This window comes from Pleurodeles waltl, chromosome 8 (assembly GCF_031143425.1).
Source record: "Pleurodeles waltl isolate 20211129_DDA chromosome 8, aPleWal1.hap1.20221129, whole genome shotgun sequence".
In the NCBI taxonomy this organism is placed as follows: domain Eukaryota; kingdom Metazoa; phylum Chordata; class Amphibia; order Caudata; family Salamandridae; genus Pleurodeles; species Pleurodeles waltl.
This window is the reverse complement of record NC_090447.1, coordinates 258501773-258519597: the sequence shown is the minus strand read 5'-3', so window position 1 is coordinate 258519597 and position 17825 is coordinate 258501773. Positions and strand designations below refer to the sequence as shown.

The 17825-nt window shown below is 41.4% G+C and overlaps 1 protein-coding gene across 2 annotated transcripts in view; it reads right to left on the bottom strand.

Annotated features, from left to right (window-relative positions):
* The window catches only part of SAMSN1 (SAM domain, SH3 domain and nuclear localization signals 1), a 571601-nt gene that overhangs the window by 527499 nt on the left and 26277 nt on the right, over nt 1-17825 (bottom strand). The window contains exon 2 of one of the 2 annotated variants that reach the window (XM_069204115.1): nt 6766-6904. The exons of the other annotated variant lie outside the window; for it this stretch is intronic. Within the exon in view, the coding sequence (XP_069060216.1) occupies nt 6766-6852 (87 nt within the window). The 5' untranslated portion in view covers nt 6853-6904. The remainder of the gene's footprint in view (nt 1-6765; nt 6905-17825) is intronic. 2 annotated transcript variants of the gene reach the window in all.

Sequence of the window (17825 nt, the reverse complement as noted above, 5' to 3'; positions counted from 1 at the left end):
TGGTAAAGTCGAATTTAACATTACTCTTTTAGAAATGCCACTTTTAGAAAGTGGATATTTCTCAGGTCTTACAGCTCTGTGTGCCAGCACACATCTGGGTGGGTGAGAGCTACCCTTTGTGCATTCCCTCTAGACAGCCACAAACACAGGAATGTTAGGTATGTCTAAACACTCATTTGCATTCTGATGGGTCTTTCTGGGCAGGAAAGAAGGGGAGAGCTGGCACTTACACCTGAATAGGCAGTGTATGTCCCCACACAAAAGGCTGATTGATCCCTACTGATAGTTTGAAGGCAGGGCTGGGAAGAAAGAACCTCTGTGCGCTTCAAACACTGTTCTTCAAAGTCTTTCCCAGGTCAAAAGCATAAATAGGCATAAGTACTGGACCCATGACACCAGAACTTCAGGACTGCTGTGCTACTTAAATGACTGCTACTCTGCTTGATCCATGTCTTCCTTTGATGCCTGCTGTTCTCCTGCCTTAGTGAGAAGGACTGGTCCTGCATCACTTGAACTCAGAGTGACTCCAAGGGCTTGCTGGCTTGCCTCCTGTTTTCTAAAGTCTCAGTGACACAAAAGATTTACAATAATCCTGCTACAGCTTGCGGACTCTGACAACTGTGAGTCCTGCCCTTCCAAGTGGTGCCAACCCAGTTCTTGGCCCTTGGAAGTGGGATTTTCTGGTTGCTCCTGCAAAGAACAACGCATCAACCTTGTTGCGCCGATCAGAGCCAACAAATTGCCTTCGCTGTCAATGCTTTACTACCGCATTGCTGCTACTGCAAAATCAAACATGTTTAACCCATTGTGCATCACTCATAAAAGACATGTGCATCTTGGATTGGTTCAAACAGTTAGACCTGGCATCCTCGGCATGGTTTGCCTTAACAATTTGCCCCTCTGACCTCCTGTTTTCCTGACTAGTTTTTGCTGGCTTTTAGGATTGTGGGCCCTTTACTACTGCTGACCAGTGCACATGGTAAAATTTGCGTATCCACAATTGGAATATTTAAATTTACTTGTAAGTCCCAAGTAAAGTGCACTATATGTGCCCAGGGCCTGTGAGTTACATGCTACTAGTGAACTCGCAACACTGATTGTGCTACCCACTACAGTAGCCCTGTAGACATGTCTCAGGCTTGCATATGTGCAGTATTCAACGGCCATTTCGACCTGGCAATTCTACCCACTTGCCAGGCCCAAACCTTCCTTTTTATTACCTGTAAGTCACCCTAAGGTAGGCCCTGGTTAACCCCAAGGGCAGGGTGCAGGGTCTTTTAAAAATTGGACATGTACTTTTCAGTTTACCATGTCCAGGTAGTGAAAAACTCCTATCTCTCCCATAGGCAAACATCGGGAGTACCTTAAAACATCTTTTAAGTGTAATTTCCAGTTGGGAAAAGATAGAAATTTGGAGTTTGGCATTGTTTGACTCAATTTAAAATCACAATTTATGGTGAAATTTGATTTTAAAATGGAAGTCTGAAAATGCCACTTTTAGAGAGTTGCCATTTTCTTACTTTAACCATTCTATTCCTCTGCTTGTTTCTGAATACACGTGAGAAAGATCGATTTTATCAATACATTAGTGGCATAGAAGTTAGCATGTGGTGATTAATTGCTTCTTGGTTTCGTAGATTTTGTGTTTGTGAATTAGATTTGTGTAAAATTTAAATTTTTCAAAGCTTTAAGGAATGCGTTGGGAGGAGATGTTTTCATTCTTGTTACAGAGGGCGAGCCTACTCCACCTGAGAGTACACCAGCATTTGAAGTGATGGAGGAGAGTGGAGTTTCAGCATGTCTTTGGGTGAACCTGTGGTGCAAAATAACTGAGAAGGAACTTTTAATTTGAGGATTTTAGAGAATTTGGGAATCACAACCCCTTCCTAGACCTGCCCAATGTGAAGCACTTGCTATTTGGGAATTAGTTACGAGACAAAAGGAAACTCAGATATTTGAAAGGAGAATGAATAAAGCAGAGAAGACGCTAGCGGAAGCTACATAAGATGCAGAGCAGAGAATGTGTAGAGAAGGTACATTACAGGCAGTGAAGTTGTTTCCAGCAATTACACAGAGTGGTGATGGAACTGTTAAGCCTAAAGCTAAAAAGAAATCTGAGGAATATACAGAACAGAAATTGGGTGACACTAAAAGGATAACATTTATCAAGAGTGATTTGGATGATGAATTTATGACTCAGTTGTTGTAAAATCGTGCCCCACCGTATAATGCAGTTGAATCAGTAAATCAGAATGTAGTCCCGAATGTTACCACAGCCCCAATTGCACAAAGCCAGGTTCAGATCATTCAAAATGTTCCTGCTGCAAATGTTGCACAGGTGCCAGCGATTTATCCAACAGTTCCAAATGTTAATACAGTTCAGAATGTTTCAGTTCCAGTTATGTCACAGTCAATTCAAAATGCAGGAATGGCTCAGCTTTTGTCCACACCTAATGCACAGACACCTGCACAATTTGTGAACCAGAGACAGACAAAGCCTAAGTATTCCCAAATAATGACACCACAAAATGTTGTCTTGAATCCGTCAAATCAAGCTTTTGGTACAGTATTAACTGGCCAAGGAAGGAATTATGTTCCTGCAATGTCAGGTGAATTTGTCAGGACCAGAAGCACTGACAGTTCCTGTAACCATAGGTCTAGTAGTCCAGTTGAATGTCCAGGGTAATAATGAGAATGATCCCCGAGTTTCAAATCCAGTATTGGCAATAAATTCACATTTTGGAACTATTGCGGAAATGGAGAAACTGAGCACTACTGTGCCAGTCATGATAGCTATGAATTATTTTGGTTCGAACCAGACACATAATGGAGCTGGTCCACTGATTGATGTGACATGTCCCCAGTGCTCCGTGGGATTATCTGTGATGGCTCCAGAACAGGTTATGAGAGTCCCATGCAATATACCACAGTTTGTGCCCCAAAACAATGGTAATAACTTTAGTTTAGAAGGATTGACAGCCCAACAGTTGACTGAATGGTTAGATAATTTGAGTGGATCATCAGTTCCAGGAAACATGCCTGAGGGAGAAAATACATTGAACATGGGTAGATTAAAACTGGAATTAAATTAAATGATTGAGGGAACCCTTGAGGTAGACAGATTAGATTCTTACAATGAAAATGAATTGCACTGCATGTGCAAAATGTTATTCTTTGAGCAGGACAGGTTTATGAAAAATGAGTTAATTTTTGAGAATTATGAAATCAAAGGGAATAAATCCACACAACTGAAGAAGAGTTACATATTAGAATTTTATTGAGAGGCATTGCAAACATGAGATCACTTGGAATGAAATTTCACATTGAGGAGTTGATTCAAAATATTCAAACATGGGGAGCATTAGATAAATGGAAAGGCAGATAGGCTAAGACAACATATCAGAAGAAGATTGAGCGAGCAGTACAAATGATGCCAATGAGAGAAATTCCTTGGAGCAGAAGTGACATATTGTCCTTTACAAATGATTGCCTAAAATCGAGGGAGAAACCAGTGGAGTGTTACAAGCAAATAGAGATGTTTGTCAAGCTTGCAAAGTGTTTGTGGGAAGATTTGAACACTTCATTTGAAATTGTGGTTCCTGCAGATTTGTGGGTTGAGTGTAAGAGGAGCATTGATTGGCCAACATCTGAGCCGATGAGAATGATTTGAAGCAGAAGAGGTTGAAGGAAAAACTAATAGTGATGATGAGACTCCTAGTCAAACTGATAAGATGTATCCTCTCATTACTTTGTTTCCTGCTATGACAGTTAAGGACTTGCCTGATGAATTTGAGGAGACAGTAACGCTGAGAGTTTGGGATCTCTCTGGAAAATATATTGGCCTTATTGGAGGTGTTGAACCAGTCAAAGTGTCTGTAAAGCCAAATGCAGTTTTCCCTAGAATGCCACAATATAACATGACACTAGAAGTGATTGAAGGAATTACCCCAGTAATTGCAGATTTTGTTGTGCAGGAAGTGTTAAAGGAAGTGATGGGCAGCCCATGTAATTCACTAATTATGGGTCTGCGAAAACCAAGTGGAAAATATCGCATAGTTCAGGATTTGAGAAAGGTGAACAAAATTGTAGTACCCTGTTGTCCTGTATTGCCAAATCCACAGTGATTTTATTTCAGATTCCACGTAAAGCAGAATGTTTTTTAGTCATCGACTTATCACAGGCATTTTTCTTAGTGTCATTGAACGAGGATAGTCAGTTCCTCTTTTCATTCGGATTTGGTAACCATATGTATTCATGGTATCGTACTCCACAAGGGTTTAATCAGATCCTGAAAAAATAATTTAGTCATTAAACATGCCATTTCTGTCTGCTTTGATCCAGTGCATTGATGATCTAATGGTTGTGTCCAATACCCGTGAAGCTTGCAGACAAGATACCATAGCGTTGTTGAATCATTTGGGTGAAAATTGACACAAGATTTCCCCTGCTAAGTTACAGTATTGTCTGAAAGAGGTAAAATATTTGGGTCACCAAATTGAGAAAGTTGCAAGGAAAGTGTCCTGAGAATGAGTTGCAGCAATTATGTAAATGAATCCCCCAGTCACACAGAGATATGTCAGAATGTTGTTGGACATAGTGAGCTATTGCCGTTAATGAATCCTGCATTTTTCAGTAATTTCCAAACTGTTGCAGAAATTAAAACACAAGGAAGTCACAGACTCAGTCCTCTTCCATTAAGAATGTATGAAAGCTTTCACTGAGTTGAGAGAGAGTTTGTGCAGAGCTCTGGCTTTAGGATTGCCTAATTACACTAAAGGTTTTGCATTGTTTTTTCATGAATGTGATGGTTGTGCTCTTTCTGTTTTGACACAGTCGCTTGGAGGAACAACCAGGCCAGTGGTATATTTTTCTGCCACATTGGATCCTGTGGCTGCTGCTTTGCCATGCTGTTTAAAAGCTGTGGCCAGTGTTGGTGTAAACAACAGTAAATGCGAAGGCAGTGTGATGGGACATCCTTTAACTGTTTATGTCCCACAATCAGTTGAAATACTTTTGACCCAGTACAAGACACAATATTTGACCAAACCTCGTCTTACCTGTTTTGAGTTATTGATTCTTGGATCCCCAAATGTTGTGGTCATGAGATGCACCACTCGGAACTTAGCTAAATGTCTGTGAATGTTGATGATTTAAATAATGTTAATGAAATGGAACATGACTGCCTCAATGTCACTGAACTGTGCACCAAACCCAGACCATATATTCAGGATGCTCCTTTAGAGGAGAATGACCAAGTTGTTTTCATTGATGGCTCCTGTTTAAGAGACAATGAAGGTACTCTGAGAGCAGGTTATGCAGTTTGCACCCTTTCAGGAGTGGTTGAAGCCTCATGGCTCCAAGGAGTTGTTTCTGCTCAAGTAGCCAAATTGGTTGCTGTTCGCTGCATTTCAGAGCAGCTCAAAGTGACAATATTCACAGATAGTCAATACGGATTTGGTGTTGTCCATGACTTAGTTCAGTTATGGCACCAAAGAGGTTTCATGACCTCTTCTGGATCACCAATTTGAAATGGTGAAAGAATTCATAATTTATTGAATGCATTACAGTTACCTAAGAAGATTGCCGTTGTGAAGTGTGTGGTCACCACAGGTCAAATGATTATGTATCATTGGGCAATGCCTATGCTGACCAAATTGCCAGATATTGTGCACTCCATTGCATCACCGTCCATGAAGAGTGGAGTAATGGAAGTGACAGCAGTGAGACAAATCAAAATGTCTTGATGTCAGTGGTTGACACCTGGAATGAGATTAAGAGATAGAAGGAAGAAGCTACAGAGGAAGAACAGAGAGGCTGGGTAAAAACAGGTTGTGTTCAAAGAGAGGGAGATGATGTTTGGATTTCAAAATAAGGGAAGGTTGTGTTGCCAGATTATTTTTTAAACTCAATAGTTAGGTATTACCATAGTCAGGTTCATCTCAGAAGAGATGCAATGATTCACACTTTCAAACAGACTTGGTACAACCATAGATTTAGATTGCTTGCAGAAGCGGTTGATCACAGATGTGTTACATGCCAACAAATGAATGAACGGAAACACACAGTGATTAATTTGAGCCATATAGGCAGATCGGGAGGTCCATTTAACGGAATGCAACTTGATTTCATTGTGATACCTGCCTGCAGTGGATTGCAGGATGTACTGGTCATTGTGTGTGTATTCTTCCATTGGGTTGAGGCTTATCCATTCCATATAGGAATGATAGTTTCACTGTAGCTAAGCTGCTGCTCAGGGAACTTATACCACGGCATGGATTCCTGACTTCTTTGGAATCAGGTAGAGGAATTAATTTTAACAATGAGGCCATAAAGTTGTTGCGTGCAGCACTGAACATTGAGCAAATATTGCACTGCAGTTACAGACCAGAGGCATCTGGATTGGTGGAGCAAATGAATGGAACACATAAAGCTTGATCGGAAAAGGTTTGTGCCTCTACAGCGTTGAAATGGCCTGATGCATTACCACTTGTCTTGATGAGGATGGAGCGCCCCTGACAGAAAGACAGGACTGTCACCTCACGAGATTCTGATGGGTCTTGCAATGAGACTACCAGCAGTCCCTGCAAATGCACTTGTGAACGTAACAGATGACTTAGTGCTGGATTATTGCAAAGGTCTAGCTGATGTGGTTCGCTCCTTGTTTAATCAGGTTGAAGCAGCAACAGTTCAAATGGCCCGGAATAGTGTTACAGCTTGAAAGCTGGCAATTAAGTTGTAGTAAAGAAGCACGTGAGGAAGACTTACTTGGAGCCAAGGTGGTAAGGACTGTTTCAAGTTATCTTGGTGATGACAACAGCTGTGAAGTGTGCTGGTCTTCCGAACTGGATCCATGCAAGCCACACACACAAAGTTCTGTGTCCTCTTGAAAACACACAATCTGGTCCTGCAAGAGAGAATGCTGATGAAGATTGGGTTCGACAAGACCAAGCTGTGAGGACGGAACCAGTGGCTGAAGCAGAAATTGCGCAAAGTAGTGAAAGTGCAAGCAGCCTGCAAGCAGATGCAAGTGCAGAACAAAGTCAAGGTCATAATCAACTGATTCCTGCCACTGCAGCAAACGTGGTAAATGCAGTTACACCAAGAAAGAGAACTGTGAAAGGAGACAAATGGCCTGCAGCTGCACATGACCTGGTTGCTGATAAACTCCCATCAATAACAGAAGCAGTTGAATAGTCAAATCAGAGTGAAGATGAAGATGGTGCTGTTAGGAGAAAGAAAAGGACGAGAGTGCCAAGTTGCAGGTACTCTCCACCTGAATGGATCTATCTTATCACAAATGAATGGGAAAGCGAGTTTATGGCCTTTTGTTTTGACCGTGAGAATTCAGTTGAACATTCTGGAACTTCAAATTGCATTTGATCTGAGCTTTGAGATAACCTTGCTAATTGATCAACAAAGACATTACACTTTGGAAGTAATAATAAGTGATCATCAAACTGTGTTCTATTCAAAGTGAACATTTGAACTGTTTTGGGGAGCTTTTAGTTGAATCTTGCAGAATTTTCTTGAGGATTGAGAACTGCTGTAAATAGTGCAAAGACTCTGAAAGACACTTGTTTTTAGATTTTGCTCGTTTTTGCCCTTTATATTTTCCTTTTTCTTTCTCCTCTGATTTTACAGAAGCCATGAATCTGGGACAGGGCAAACATAGTAGGTGTAAATATGTATGCATTAGTTTAATAATATTATGTACGATTGTGTGCATTTTATTGGATGCAGGAATGAGTATTCCAATGAAAGGAGAGGTGCAAAGAACAGCACCTCCCGTACAGAGAATGACAACATCTAAGCAGGATAAGTTCAATAAATATGAGGGATTGCTTCATTTAGAGGACACAGAGGGAGATTTATCTTCCAATGTTTATTATAGTTTGCTTTATGAGTATGTGGACAAGATGAATATATGTGATTATGTGTTTAGACAAATTCCTTTGTCAATACAAGAAGGAATCCCTTGCCATAGCTTACCACTAACATATGGGATTAGTTGTTGTCTGTTGTTAACACATTTGCACAATCAAGAGTACATTCCGTATTTCTATTCTAATTATAATATAGTTTTCTCTTTTGTTCCCATTAAACAACATTTGAGCAGCATTGCAAAGGCTAAGAACATAGATATCTTAAGAGGATTATTTGTGCATGCACTGACTTATGGAACAACATATGCACATCGGAAAAACTTAACATGTCTTCTTACACAGGTAGAAAATGAGTTTATTAATCAAGTAGATGATAGAAGAAAAGCAATTAAAGAAAGGATGGATAAGGGCATAGTTAACAAGAAGAAAACAGTTCACAACACACCTGATACGCATGTATGCTTAGCTTTAGATTGGCAACATGTAGGAAAGTCGTGTGTATATACAGGCCGCAATTAAAAGCCAACAATAAGTTTGTAGGAATGCAGACGTGTTGCTGTTCAAGAGTCTGTGGGATTTTATGCTAAATGGAGAAGACCCAGCTGTATCTGGTGTTTATTACATCTTTGCTAAGAACGATTATTACAAATTGATGAATGGCTGCTATGGTACATGCTATTTCGGAGTGGCTTTTCTGAAAATGTAGCAAGTGGACAAAATTGACAATCCAGAAGGGATTGAGAGACCTAAAATAAGATTTAAAAGAGGAGCAAGTGGTTCAGAAATTACAGGAGATATTTTTGGAGCTATTATTCCATTAGTGGGTGTGATCTTGAATAAGATAAAGATAAGAGAATAATTATTTTGTGACGGCATAGATTGCTTCTAGAGGAGGGACTGAGAGAGACCAATTTTATTAATATATTAGTGGCATAGAAGTTAGCATATTGTGATGAATTAACCTGCATTTGAAAGCCTAACAGAGAAAATAACGAGTTGTAAAATGTGCGCATTTGAAATATGGTGAACCATGTGGCATCCATTCGTATTGTGCACCGCGTTTAACATGAGAGTTTTGCATTCATTTTAAATGAAAGTATTAAAACAAGTTAAACTTAAAATGTTTTATTAAATGCAGATTAATAATTGAAGTATTAAAATGATTATGAATTAAAGCATTTATTTAGAATTAATGAGTTTTGTTAATGCAAGTTACATGTGTGCAGAAAAATAAATGCACATTTAAATTAGCTCTAACATGTTATAACTAATGTTTGCAATTAAATAATTTGTTTTGCATACATGAATTGTAAGGTGCGCAATAAGCTTATGAATGTATTAATATGTATTTAGGCTTCTTAGCTTGACTAGGCCTGAAGAGATTCATTTTGCAGTAGCAATGGAAAATCACGTGTTTATTCAGTCCTCTCTGACCTGAATTATTTTTCTGAGGCTGCTAATGTAATGTTGAATGTCCTATTGTATTGAGGGCAAGAAACATGTTCGAGAAACAGCAATGTAACACTATTTGTTCTAGCTGTTGAGCCGGACAGGAAATATGTAGTTCTCATGTGAAATGTATTAGTTTCAATTACTGTGTGTTGTGAGAAGGAATCTCAAGTAACAAATAACTAGATAATGTAATATTTCATTAGAAATATGTGGCGTCATGGGGTAAAACAATGAACTTTGGCTGAGAAGATTCAGAAAAGTTGCAAATGTGGTGGCACCACCATAGCTAGCCATTGGATGCTGAAACGGATGCCCAGAGTGTGCCTACCTGAAAGACCAATCAAATGGATTGTGCATATTTTAATTAATGAAGAACTTTGAAACCGAGTTCAGCTCCCTGTAGAGATTTCTTTTTAGCAGTTCACCTTGAGATCTCCTTTGGAGTTAGTTCTTCCCTTCCTCAGTGCTGTTTAGAACTCTGTTGGAGTTGTCTATTCCTGTTTAAATCTGTTGTCACACTCCTGTTCTCTAAGTCCCCAGATGAGTTTCTCATCTTAGCCTGATTGCCCTAGTCTATTATGTGGTTCAGTACTAATAAGCACAACTAATTCTGAACTGCTGATTCTGTCCTATGTGCAGCCCATGTTCTGCACTGTTCTGATGCAGCTGTCAACTGATGCCGGAAGAAGATGACCATCCTGCCTGATGAACTACTCCTGTCTGCTGTCCCATGAGGAGCGGTATAACTAAATGTGGTTTCTTGTTTCCTTTGGTTAGTTACTTTCACCAGTGTATTTTTTTATAGTCAGTTGTCCTAGTTAGATGTTTTTCAAATTACTTTTGTCATTCTTTCATTTTTGTTTTTGTCCGCACGTGTTAGCCCGTTCCCACACATGCAAGTCCATGTTCATGTTAGTAATAGGAATGGCCCGGTACTGAAATCTGAAATCTGAAATTGAATGTTTAACTGTATTTTGATGATTCTCTAAAGTTACCATCATCTGCTTTGAAGTCTGATAATAATGTGCATATTGTGTTTTGCTTATATACATCATTCTTTTGATCACTAGATCAGCCAATTTGGTCCCGAACTATTCTACAACTACTCAAGCTACAAGACCAACAGGCCATCAGGTCCAGAGAGATTCACTCCCTGATCTGGCCCCTAAGTCCTGTTTTGGCCCTGTTTCAAGGGCCCAACTAACCCATGATCCTGGGGCTACCTCAGATATTGACTGACTATGTCTCACCAACCTTTGCACAGCTACAGCAGCCATGAACTTTCCATCTAACTCACCTTGCCCAGGCTCTCTTCTTTTATCGGACCCTCAACCTGGAACTATTAATAATACCACAAGTTCATTTAAGGCGAACCCCGTTGCCAGTTACGTCCAAGTTGATACTACCACGAACTCAAACATCTCTTGTGCCCAGCACACAGCAAAACTTTTGTCCTGGAATGTGGCTGGCATTAACAGCAAACTTGTTGACACTGAGTGGGGGGCATTCGTCGGAAATTTTAACGTCTGCATGTTCCAGGAAACATGGGCAACGCATTGTACATACAAACAAGGGTATAGCTCTTTTTTCAAGCCTGCTAAGCCATCTTTAGCTGGCAGGGCGGCAGGGGGTTTAATCACATGGGTAAAATCTACAGAGGGGAGTGGTACAAAGGAGATATATGTGGATTCCCATGATATTTTGGCCGTTGCCATCTACCCAGCCTCAGGCTCTCCTGTCCTTTGTCTAAATATTTATAGCAGACCGGGACCCTCAAATCACCGATCTCCCACTATCGAGCTATTGAATATCTTAATCTCAGACCTTTGCCTCAAATATCATATCATAATAGCTGGTGACTTTAACGTTCTACTTGAACTTAATGCAGATCACATAGAGGTCATGCAGTCTGAAGATAGTGTATGGAATATCCCTCCTCCTGTGACTTCTCATTCTACCCAGCAAAATTCATATAAACCATGCGTTAGGGCCTCACAGATAGTGGATCTCATGATATCCCATGGCCTTCGTTTGGGTAATGGCCGCTTTCCAGCGGACATTCCGGCCAGACCAACCTTCTTCAGGGGCTCATATAGCAACAAATTGGATTATATCCTCTTTGACTTAAGACTATGGCACCATATTCTAGACCTAGAGGTGGGCTTTCCCCATACTAGTGATCATGCTCCCCTCCAGATCACATACAAGAGACCTCTCCTAGTAGGGGTCGCATTTCCCCCTGTCTCCTCTACTGCTATGGAGCTGTCTAGTAATAGGCGTACAGTCAGGTGGGACTCCTTTGTGCAATCAAACAAGCTTCAAGGAAATTTGCGTGCCCTAACCTCTTCTCATCAGTTATTTAATACCAACCTTATTTTGGCTCCATTAGAAATATTGCCTCTCCATCTGGACCTTTTTGCCACTTTGAAAGAGCTGTTTACTAAACGTCCTAGGCCACTGACTATCTCCTGTATTCGACCACATACTAAATGGTTTAACAAGAGGTGTAGGGAGGCCAAAAATACTTTGGCCATCGCGCTAAGGACCAAGGACAGATCAGGCATCATCAATGCTAGACGCCATTATGCTTCTACTTGCAATAAAAGTAAACTCGAGTACGAAGAGGGGCTATGGAGCAATCTACTTGAGGCAGCTACCGTCCATGATTCCAAACGGTTCTGGCTTCTAGTTTCCTGTGGTGATCAGAACCGCGCATCTCACCTGGAGTCTTATATCCCTCCTGACATCTGGCTCTCCTACTTTAAGGAATTTTATGGACCATTGCTGGCAAGTCATATTCCTGACATAATTTCGGAGGAGCTAACAACTTTTGACGAGCCCATGTCTTTCTTGCCCCCTTTTACACTGAACGAAACTGTGTCGCCATTGCAGCCCAGAAAGCAGCAAGCAGCAAAAGCCCCTGGGATGGACGGACGGGATCCCCTCTGATATGTTTAAAGTGGACCAGAATACCTGGGGCCCATATATTAACAGATTTTCTAATGCCATCTTGATTAGCAGAATTTATCCTGACTCATGGAAAGAGGTGATCATAGTGCCCATCCATAAGAAAGGAGAGAGGAACAACCCGGGTAATTATAGACCTATCAGCCTCCTCGACAACCTTCAAAAAAAATTCTGTTATCAGTTGTTGAGCAGGCTGAACAAGTGGCTAGTTGAAAATCAAATCTTAAATCATCTTCAAGCGGGCTTCAGAGAAAAAATTAGCACATTAGATCAGATATTTCGTTTTACTTCTATTAAATGGAAAGTTGTCGATGTTGACTTAGGCCACCTATATGTAGCATTTGTAGACCTAAAATCGGCCTTTGATCTAGTACCCCGCCACAAACTGTGAGAATTTCTGTCTAAAATAGGAGTCCCGTGCTCTATTTGAAATATTATCAGGGATCTTTACACTGGCAACTATGGTAGAATTAGATGGGGCCCACAAGGTGAATTAACAGAAAAATTCCTTACTGCCCGAGGTGTAAGACAAGGTTGTGTTCTTGCCCCTACCTTATTCCTTCTCTTCATAAACGCATGCATCCCTTATCTTATGGAGTGCTCTAACGACTCGCCTAAAATAGGAGGGCAGAAGATCCCCTGCCTTCTTTTTGCCAATGACACCCTGCTGGTATCTCAAACAGCCACAGGCCTTTCAACCCTGCTTTCAAGATTCATTGACTATTGCAATGATTATGGGCTTGAAATTAACCGATTAAAAACCAAGTGCATGGTGTTTGGCGATAGGAAAGGCAGAATGAGACGACCTATTTATTTAGAGGGTGCCGCGCTGGAAAGAGTCAGCGACTTTGATTATTTAGGCCTGAAATTAGAAGACTCGCACAAGTGGCAGCGCCACATCCAGAAGGCAACTTTACGATTGCAACAGCGAGCGAGTGGCATTGCAAGATTTGCAGCTAGATCTCCTAGCTTTGCCATGATGCCCGCAGTAGAAATTTATAAACTACAAGCAAGAGGGGGAGCAATTTATGGAGCTGAACTGTGGGGCCACTGTTGCCTAGATGATTTGATAAAAGTGGAGAACTCTTTTTTAAGGTCACTGCTAAGAGTTCCTCCCAGCACTCCACTGCTCCCAATACGCATGGACCTAAATCTCCCTTCTATCAGCCAGATTGTTGCACTCAAGCCCCTGTTGTACTGGATTCGCTTATGGTCAACAGATTCTCTCGTCCATTATAGATGTGCGCTAGTTAACTTGATGGCCAACAACACTAGCTCCAAAATCAAGTGGTGTGCATATGTAGAAAGGACCCTCTCGCTTCTTGGTTTGGGGTCCTATTGGAAGGAACCATTATCTATCCCTAAGAACGCAACCCAGACACTAAAGGATGCTTTCTGGCTCCACGCTCAACTTTCCCAATTGTCCGTTGTCTCGCCATCATCCATGACGGGAAACTTTCTATATTTTAAATGCCATTATGAATTTGCCCAATATATGGATATAGTATCTTCTCCGTTTGCTCGTTCATTATACATCAGATTCAGGGTGGGCTCCCTTCCTTTGCGTTCCCTCACATATAAATGGTCTAATTTTAGTTGTTCTTCTAAGATGTGTCCGATGGGCTGTGCCAGAGAAGAATCAGTAACTCATATTCTCTTCCAATGCCCCGCATACTCCAAACAAAGAGCCCGTTGGATTATTCCTCTGTGCAGAAGTAAGGGTTTTAAAAACTGCTCGCTAGCTTTGAGAATTTTTTAATCTGATTCATCGGTTTTAGTGGTTTGTTGTTTGTCAAAATATCTAGATTCAATCTGGCGTATCAGACTGAACACGCTTAAAAAAGCAGAGGGAAATTTAACAATGAATGTGGCAAGCAACAATTGATGGACTTATCATTGTATGCACATATTACTTTTATTGGTTCAGACGTATTCCCCACCTGCTGTTTTTATCTCGTTTTGTTCTTAGATACTTTTTAAATAGAAACGTCCTTTTTATCTGATATGGTTTGCCAGGCTTGTATTTTATTCTTTTACCCACAATGTGTTTTTACGTATAACTATAAGGTGCGATTTTCCAGTAGGGAACTGCTTATGTGTAAATATTTCTCTCTTCTTTTTTCTCTCCTTTTTAATCTTTTATGACTTAAATTGTTTATCATGTAACTTGCCGTTCCTTTTTTATGTGATGTGCTTTTATGGTATTTATATTTACCGAAATAAAGCTAATGATGATGATGATCATTCTTTTGGAGTGTGTACCAGTAGTGATGTTTAGTACGTTAAATCTTTTCAGAGTTTCGGTCAGCCTATGGTTTTCATGTATGTTTATAATTTAGTTTTGTGCACTATATATGTGACATTGACTTTGGGATTGTAATAATGCTTTGGAACTTTATGTGACTTTGAGTTTGGTTTAGTTTTTAATTGTTTATGGTGTTTAACATTGTTTTAGAGAATAATGTAATTGATTTGCGGTTGAATGATTTTTACTACTGCACTCTTCACCAAGGCCAAAGAACTAGTCGACCTCAAGAGGTGAGATTGTCAATGCTGTCTTCGCTGCACGTTAGTAGTTGTTGAACTGGAATTCGGGAGAAAATTCTTCCTGGACCGTTGCGCGTTACCACACGTCTGGAGTAGATGACAGCTGGGCTTTGTGCATTCCCACTAGACAGTCAAACGCAAAGGGAGCTGGGGTGTGACATTTACATCCTGATGGCCCATCACCAGGCTGATGGGTTTTTCTGGGCTAGAAGGGGAGGGAAGACCTGACACAGCTGACACACCTAAATAGGGCTGTTCCTCTCCCCAAACAAAGAGCTGCATAACCCTCTGTAGAGTTTCTGAAGCCAGGGAAGGAAGAGCAGGGACCTTGTGATCTTAAAAGGCCTCTTTGAAGTCTCCCTCACTTCAAAGGCATATTTGGGTATGAGTACTGAACCCCAAAAACCACCAAATCAGAACTATACTGGAACCAAGGTCATTCTGCCAGGAAGAAGGACTGCTGTGCTGCCAGGAGGGACTTCCCCTCTGCAAACTGCTTTGCTGTGTTGGCCTACCGCTTGCTGTGTGCGGTGTGCTACGTGCTATAGGACGGACAGCCACTTTGCTGCTTGCTTTGATGTGCTGGTCTGCTGCCTGCTGCTTCTTGCCTGGAGTGAGAAGGACTGGACCTGTTCTCTATATCCTTGAATCTAAGTTCTCCAAGGGCTTGTTGGCTTGCCCCCAATTCAAGAAGTCTCAGGACAGGGCCATCAAAGGCTTTGTTTACGGTTATCACGCTATTTCAGAAGCCACCCTGTAGGAACCAGAGCCTCAACTGCTCAAGAGAACAGCCCTGTGTGGTGTTAGCCTATGCTCCACTCTGCACCAACCAGGAGATCTGTGTGATAAAAAAACCCAGCTGGGCTTAGTGCTTGGTGTGCTAATTCAACAAAGGACCCGCACTTCAGAAGCGAATGCAACAGAGTCCTGATCGTCAGTCCACCTGTGCCGAAGTGTTGTGAGGACAACGTCGAGCCCTGCCTACAATCTTAAGGGAGACCTCTGCAGTGCTGCTCAAATGCAGACCACTGCGACTCGGCACGTTGCCCCTTCTACATTTGACTTGATGGAAGAAGACACAACTCTGCTGCCTCCCACATCAGGTACTGTGTACAAGAGACTCGTGAGGTCTCAGAAGCCACTATTCTCGGCTGCACGAGCGGTTTCGTTTACCTGTAGATCTCAGACCTGAGAGCCCAGCAGTATATTCGCCCAGTGCGACCTTCTTCTAAGAATTTTGCTCAGTCCTGATGGGATTGTAAACCCCTAATTAGAAGTGCACAAGCACATCCCACATTGTGCAAATCAATTGCTTAGAACTTTTTCAAGTCCCTGGCAGGGCTGTGAATTCCTAGGTAGAAGTGCACAGGCACTTAAAAAATTGCAGTGATTTGCCTACATGTTTAAACCGCCTATATCTCAACAAGTACTAATTGTAATTCTGTCCTTTTGGTCTTATCTGAATCAGATAAATACCCTTTATTTCTCTAGACTGGTATGGACTCTTTTGGTGGTGTTTTCACAGTTTTACTGTAATTTAAGTGTTGCACTAATACTTTACATGTTGCCTCCTAAGTTAAGCCTGACTGCTTTGTGCCAAGCTACCAGAGGGTGAGCACAAGTTAATTAAGAGTGTGTATCTGATTTACCCTGACTAGGATTGTGGTAACTATTTAGACAGGGTGCATACCTCTGCCAACTAAAGACTCAGGGCCAAATGTATCAAGCTTTTTTGCATTCGCAAACAATGCGAATTGCAAAAATCGTCCGTTTGCGAATGTAAAAACGGTCCCTGCGATGTATCAAAGGTTTTCGCAATGTGAAAATACGGAATCGAAAAAATTTCAATTTTTTGTGAAGATGACATGGTTTCGCGTGTCGGTTCAGCGTATCGCAAATAGCGACATGGAATACTGAACGCTTTTTGCGAGATGCAAACTGTGACACAGTTTAGCGAATCGCAGATAGCGAATGTAGGAGGCTGGACTGGCTTGTAGTGAGTACCAAGGGGTACTTGCACCTTGCACCAGGCCCAGTTATCCCTTATTAGTGTATAGGGTGTCTAGCAGCTTAGGCTGATAGATAATGGTAGCTTAGCAGAGCAGCTTAGGCTGAACTAGGAGACGTGTGAAGCTACTACAGTACCACAAGTGTCACTTGCACAATATCATAAGAAAACACAATACACAGTTATACTAAAAATAAAGGTACTTTATTTTTATGACAATATGCCAAAGTATCTTAGAGTGTACCCTCAGTGAGAGGATAGGAAATATACACAAGATATATATACACAATAGCAAAAATATGCAGTATAGTCTTAGAAAACAGTGCAAACAATGTATAGTTACAATAGGATGCAATGGGGAAACATAGGGATAGGGGCAACACAAACCATATACTCCAAAAGTGGAATGCGAACCACGAATGGACCCCAAACCTATGTGACCTTGTAGAGGGTCGCTGGGACTATTAGAAAATAGTGAGAGTTAGAAAAATAACCCTCCCCAAGACCCTGAAAAGTGAGTGCAAAGTGCACTAAAGTTCCCCTAAGGACAAAGAAGTCGTGTTAGAGGAATAATGCAGGAAAGACACAAACCAGCAATGCAACAACTGTGGATTTCCAATCTAGAGTACCTGTGGAACAAGGGGACCAAGTCCAAAAGTCACAAGCAAGTCGGAGATGGGCAAATGCCCAGGAAATGCCAGCTGCGGGTGCAAAGAAGCTTCTACTGGACAGAAGAAGCTGAGGTTTCTGCAGGAACGAAAAGGGCTAGAGACTTTCCCTTTGGTGGACAGATCCCCCATGCCGTGGAGAGTCGTGCAGAAGTGTTTTCCCGCCGAAAGAACGCCAACAAGCCTTGCTAGCTGCAAATCGTGTGGTTAGCGTTTTTGGACGCTGCTGAGGCCCAGGAGGGACCAGGAGGTCGCAAATTGGACCAGCAGAGAGAGGGGACGTCGAGCAAGACAAGGAGC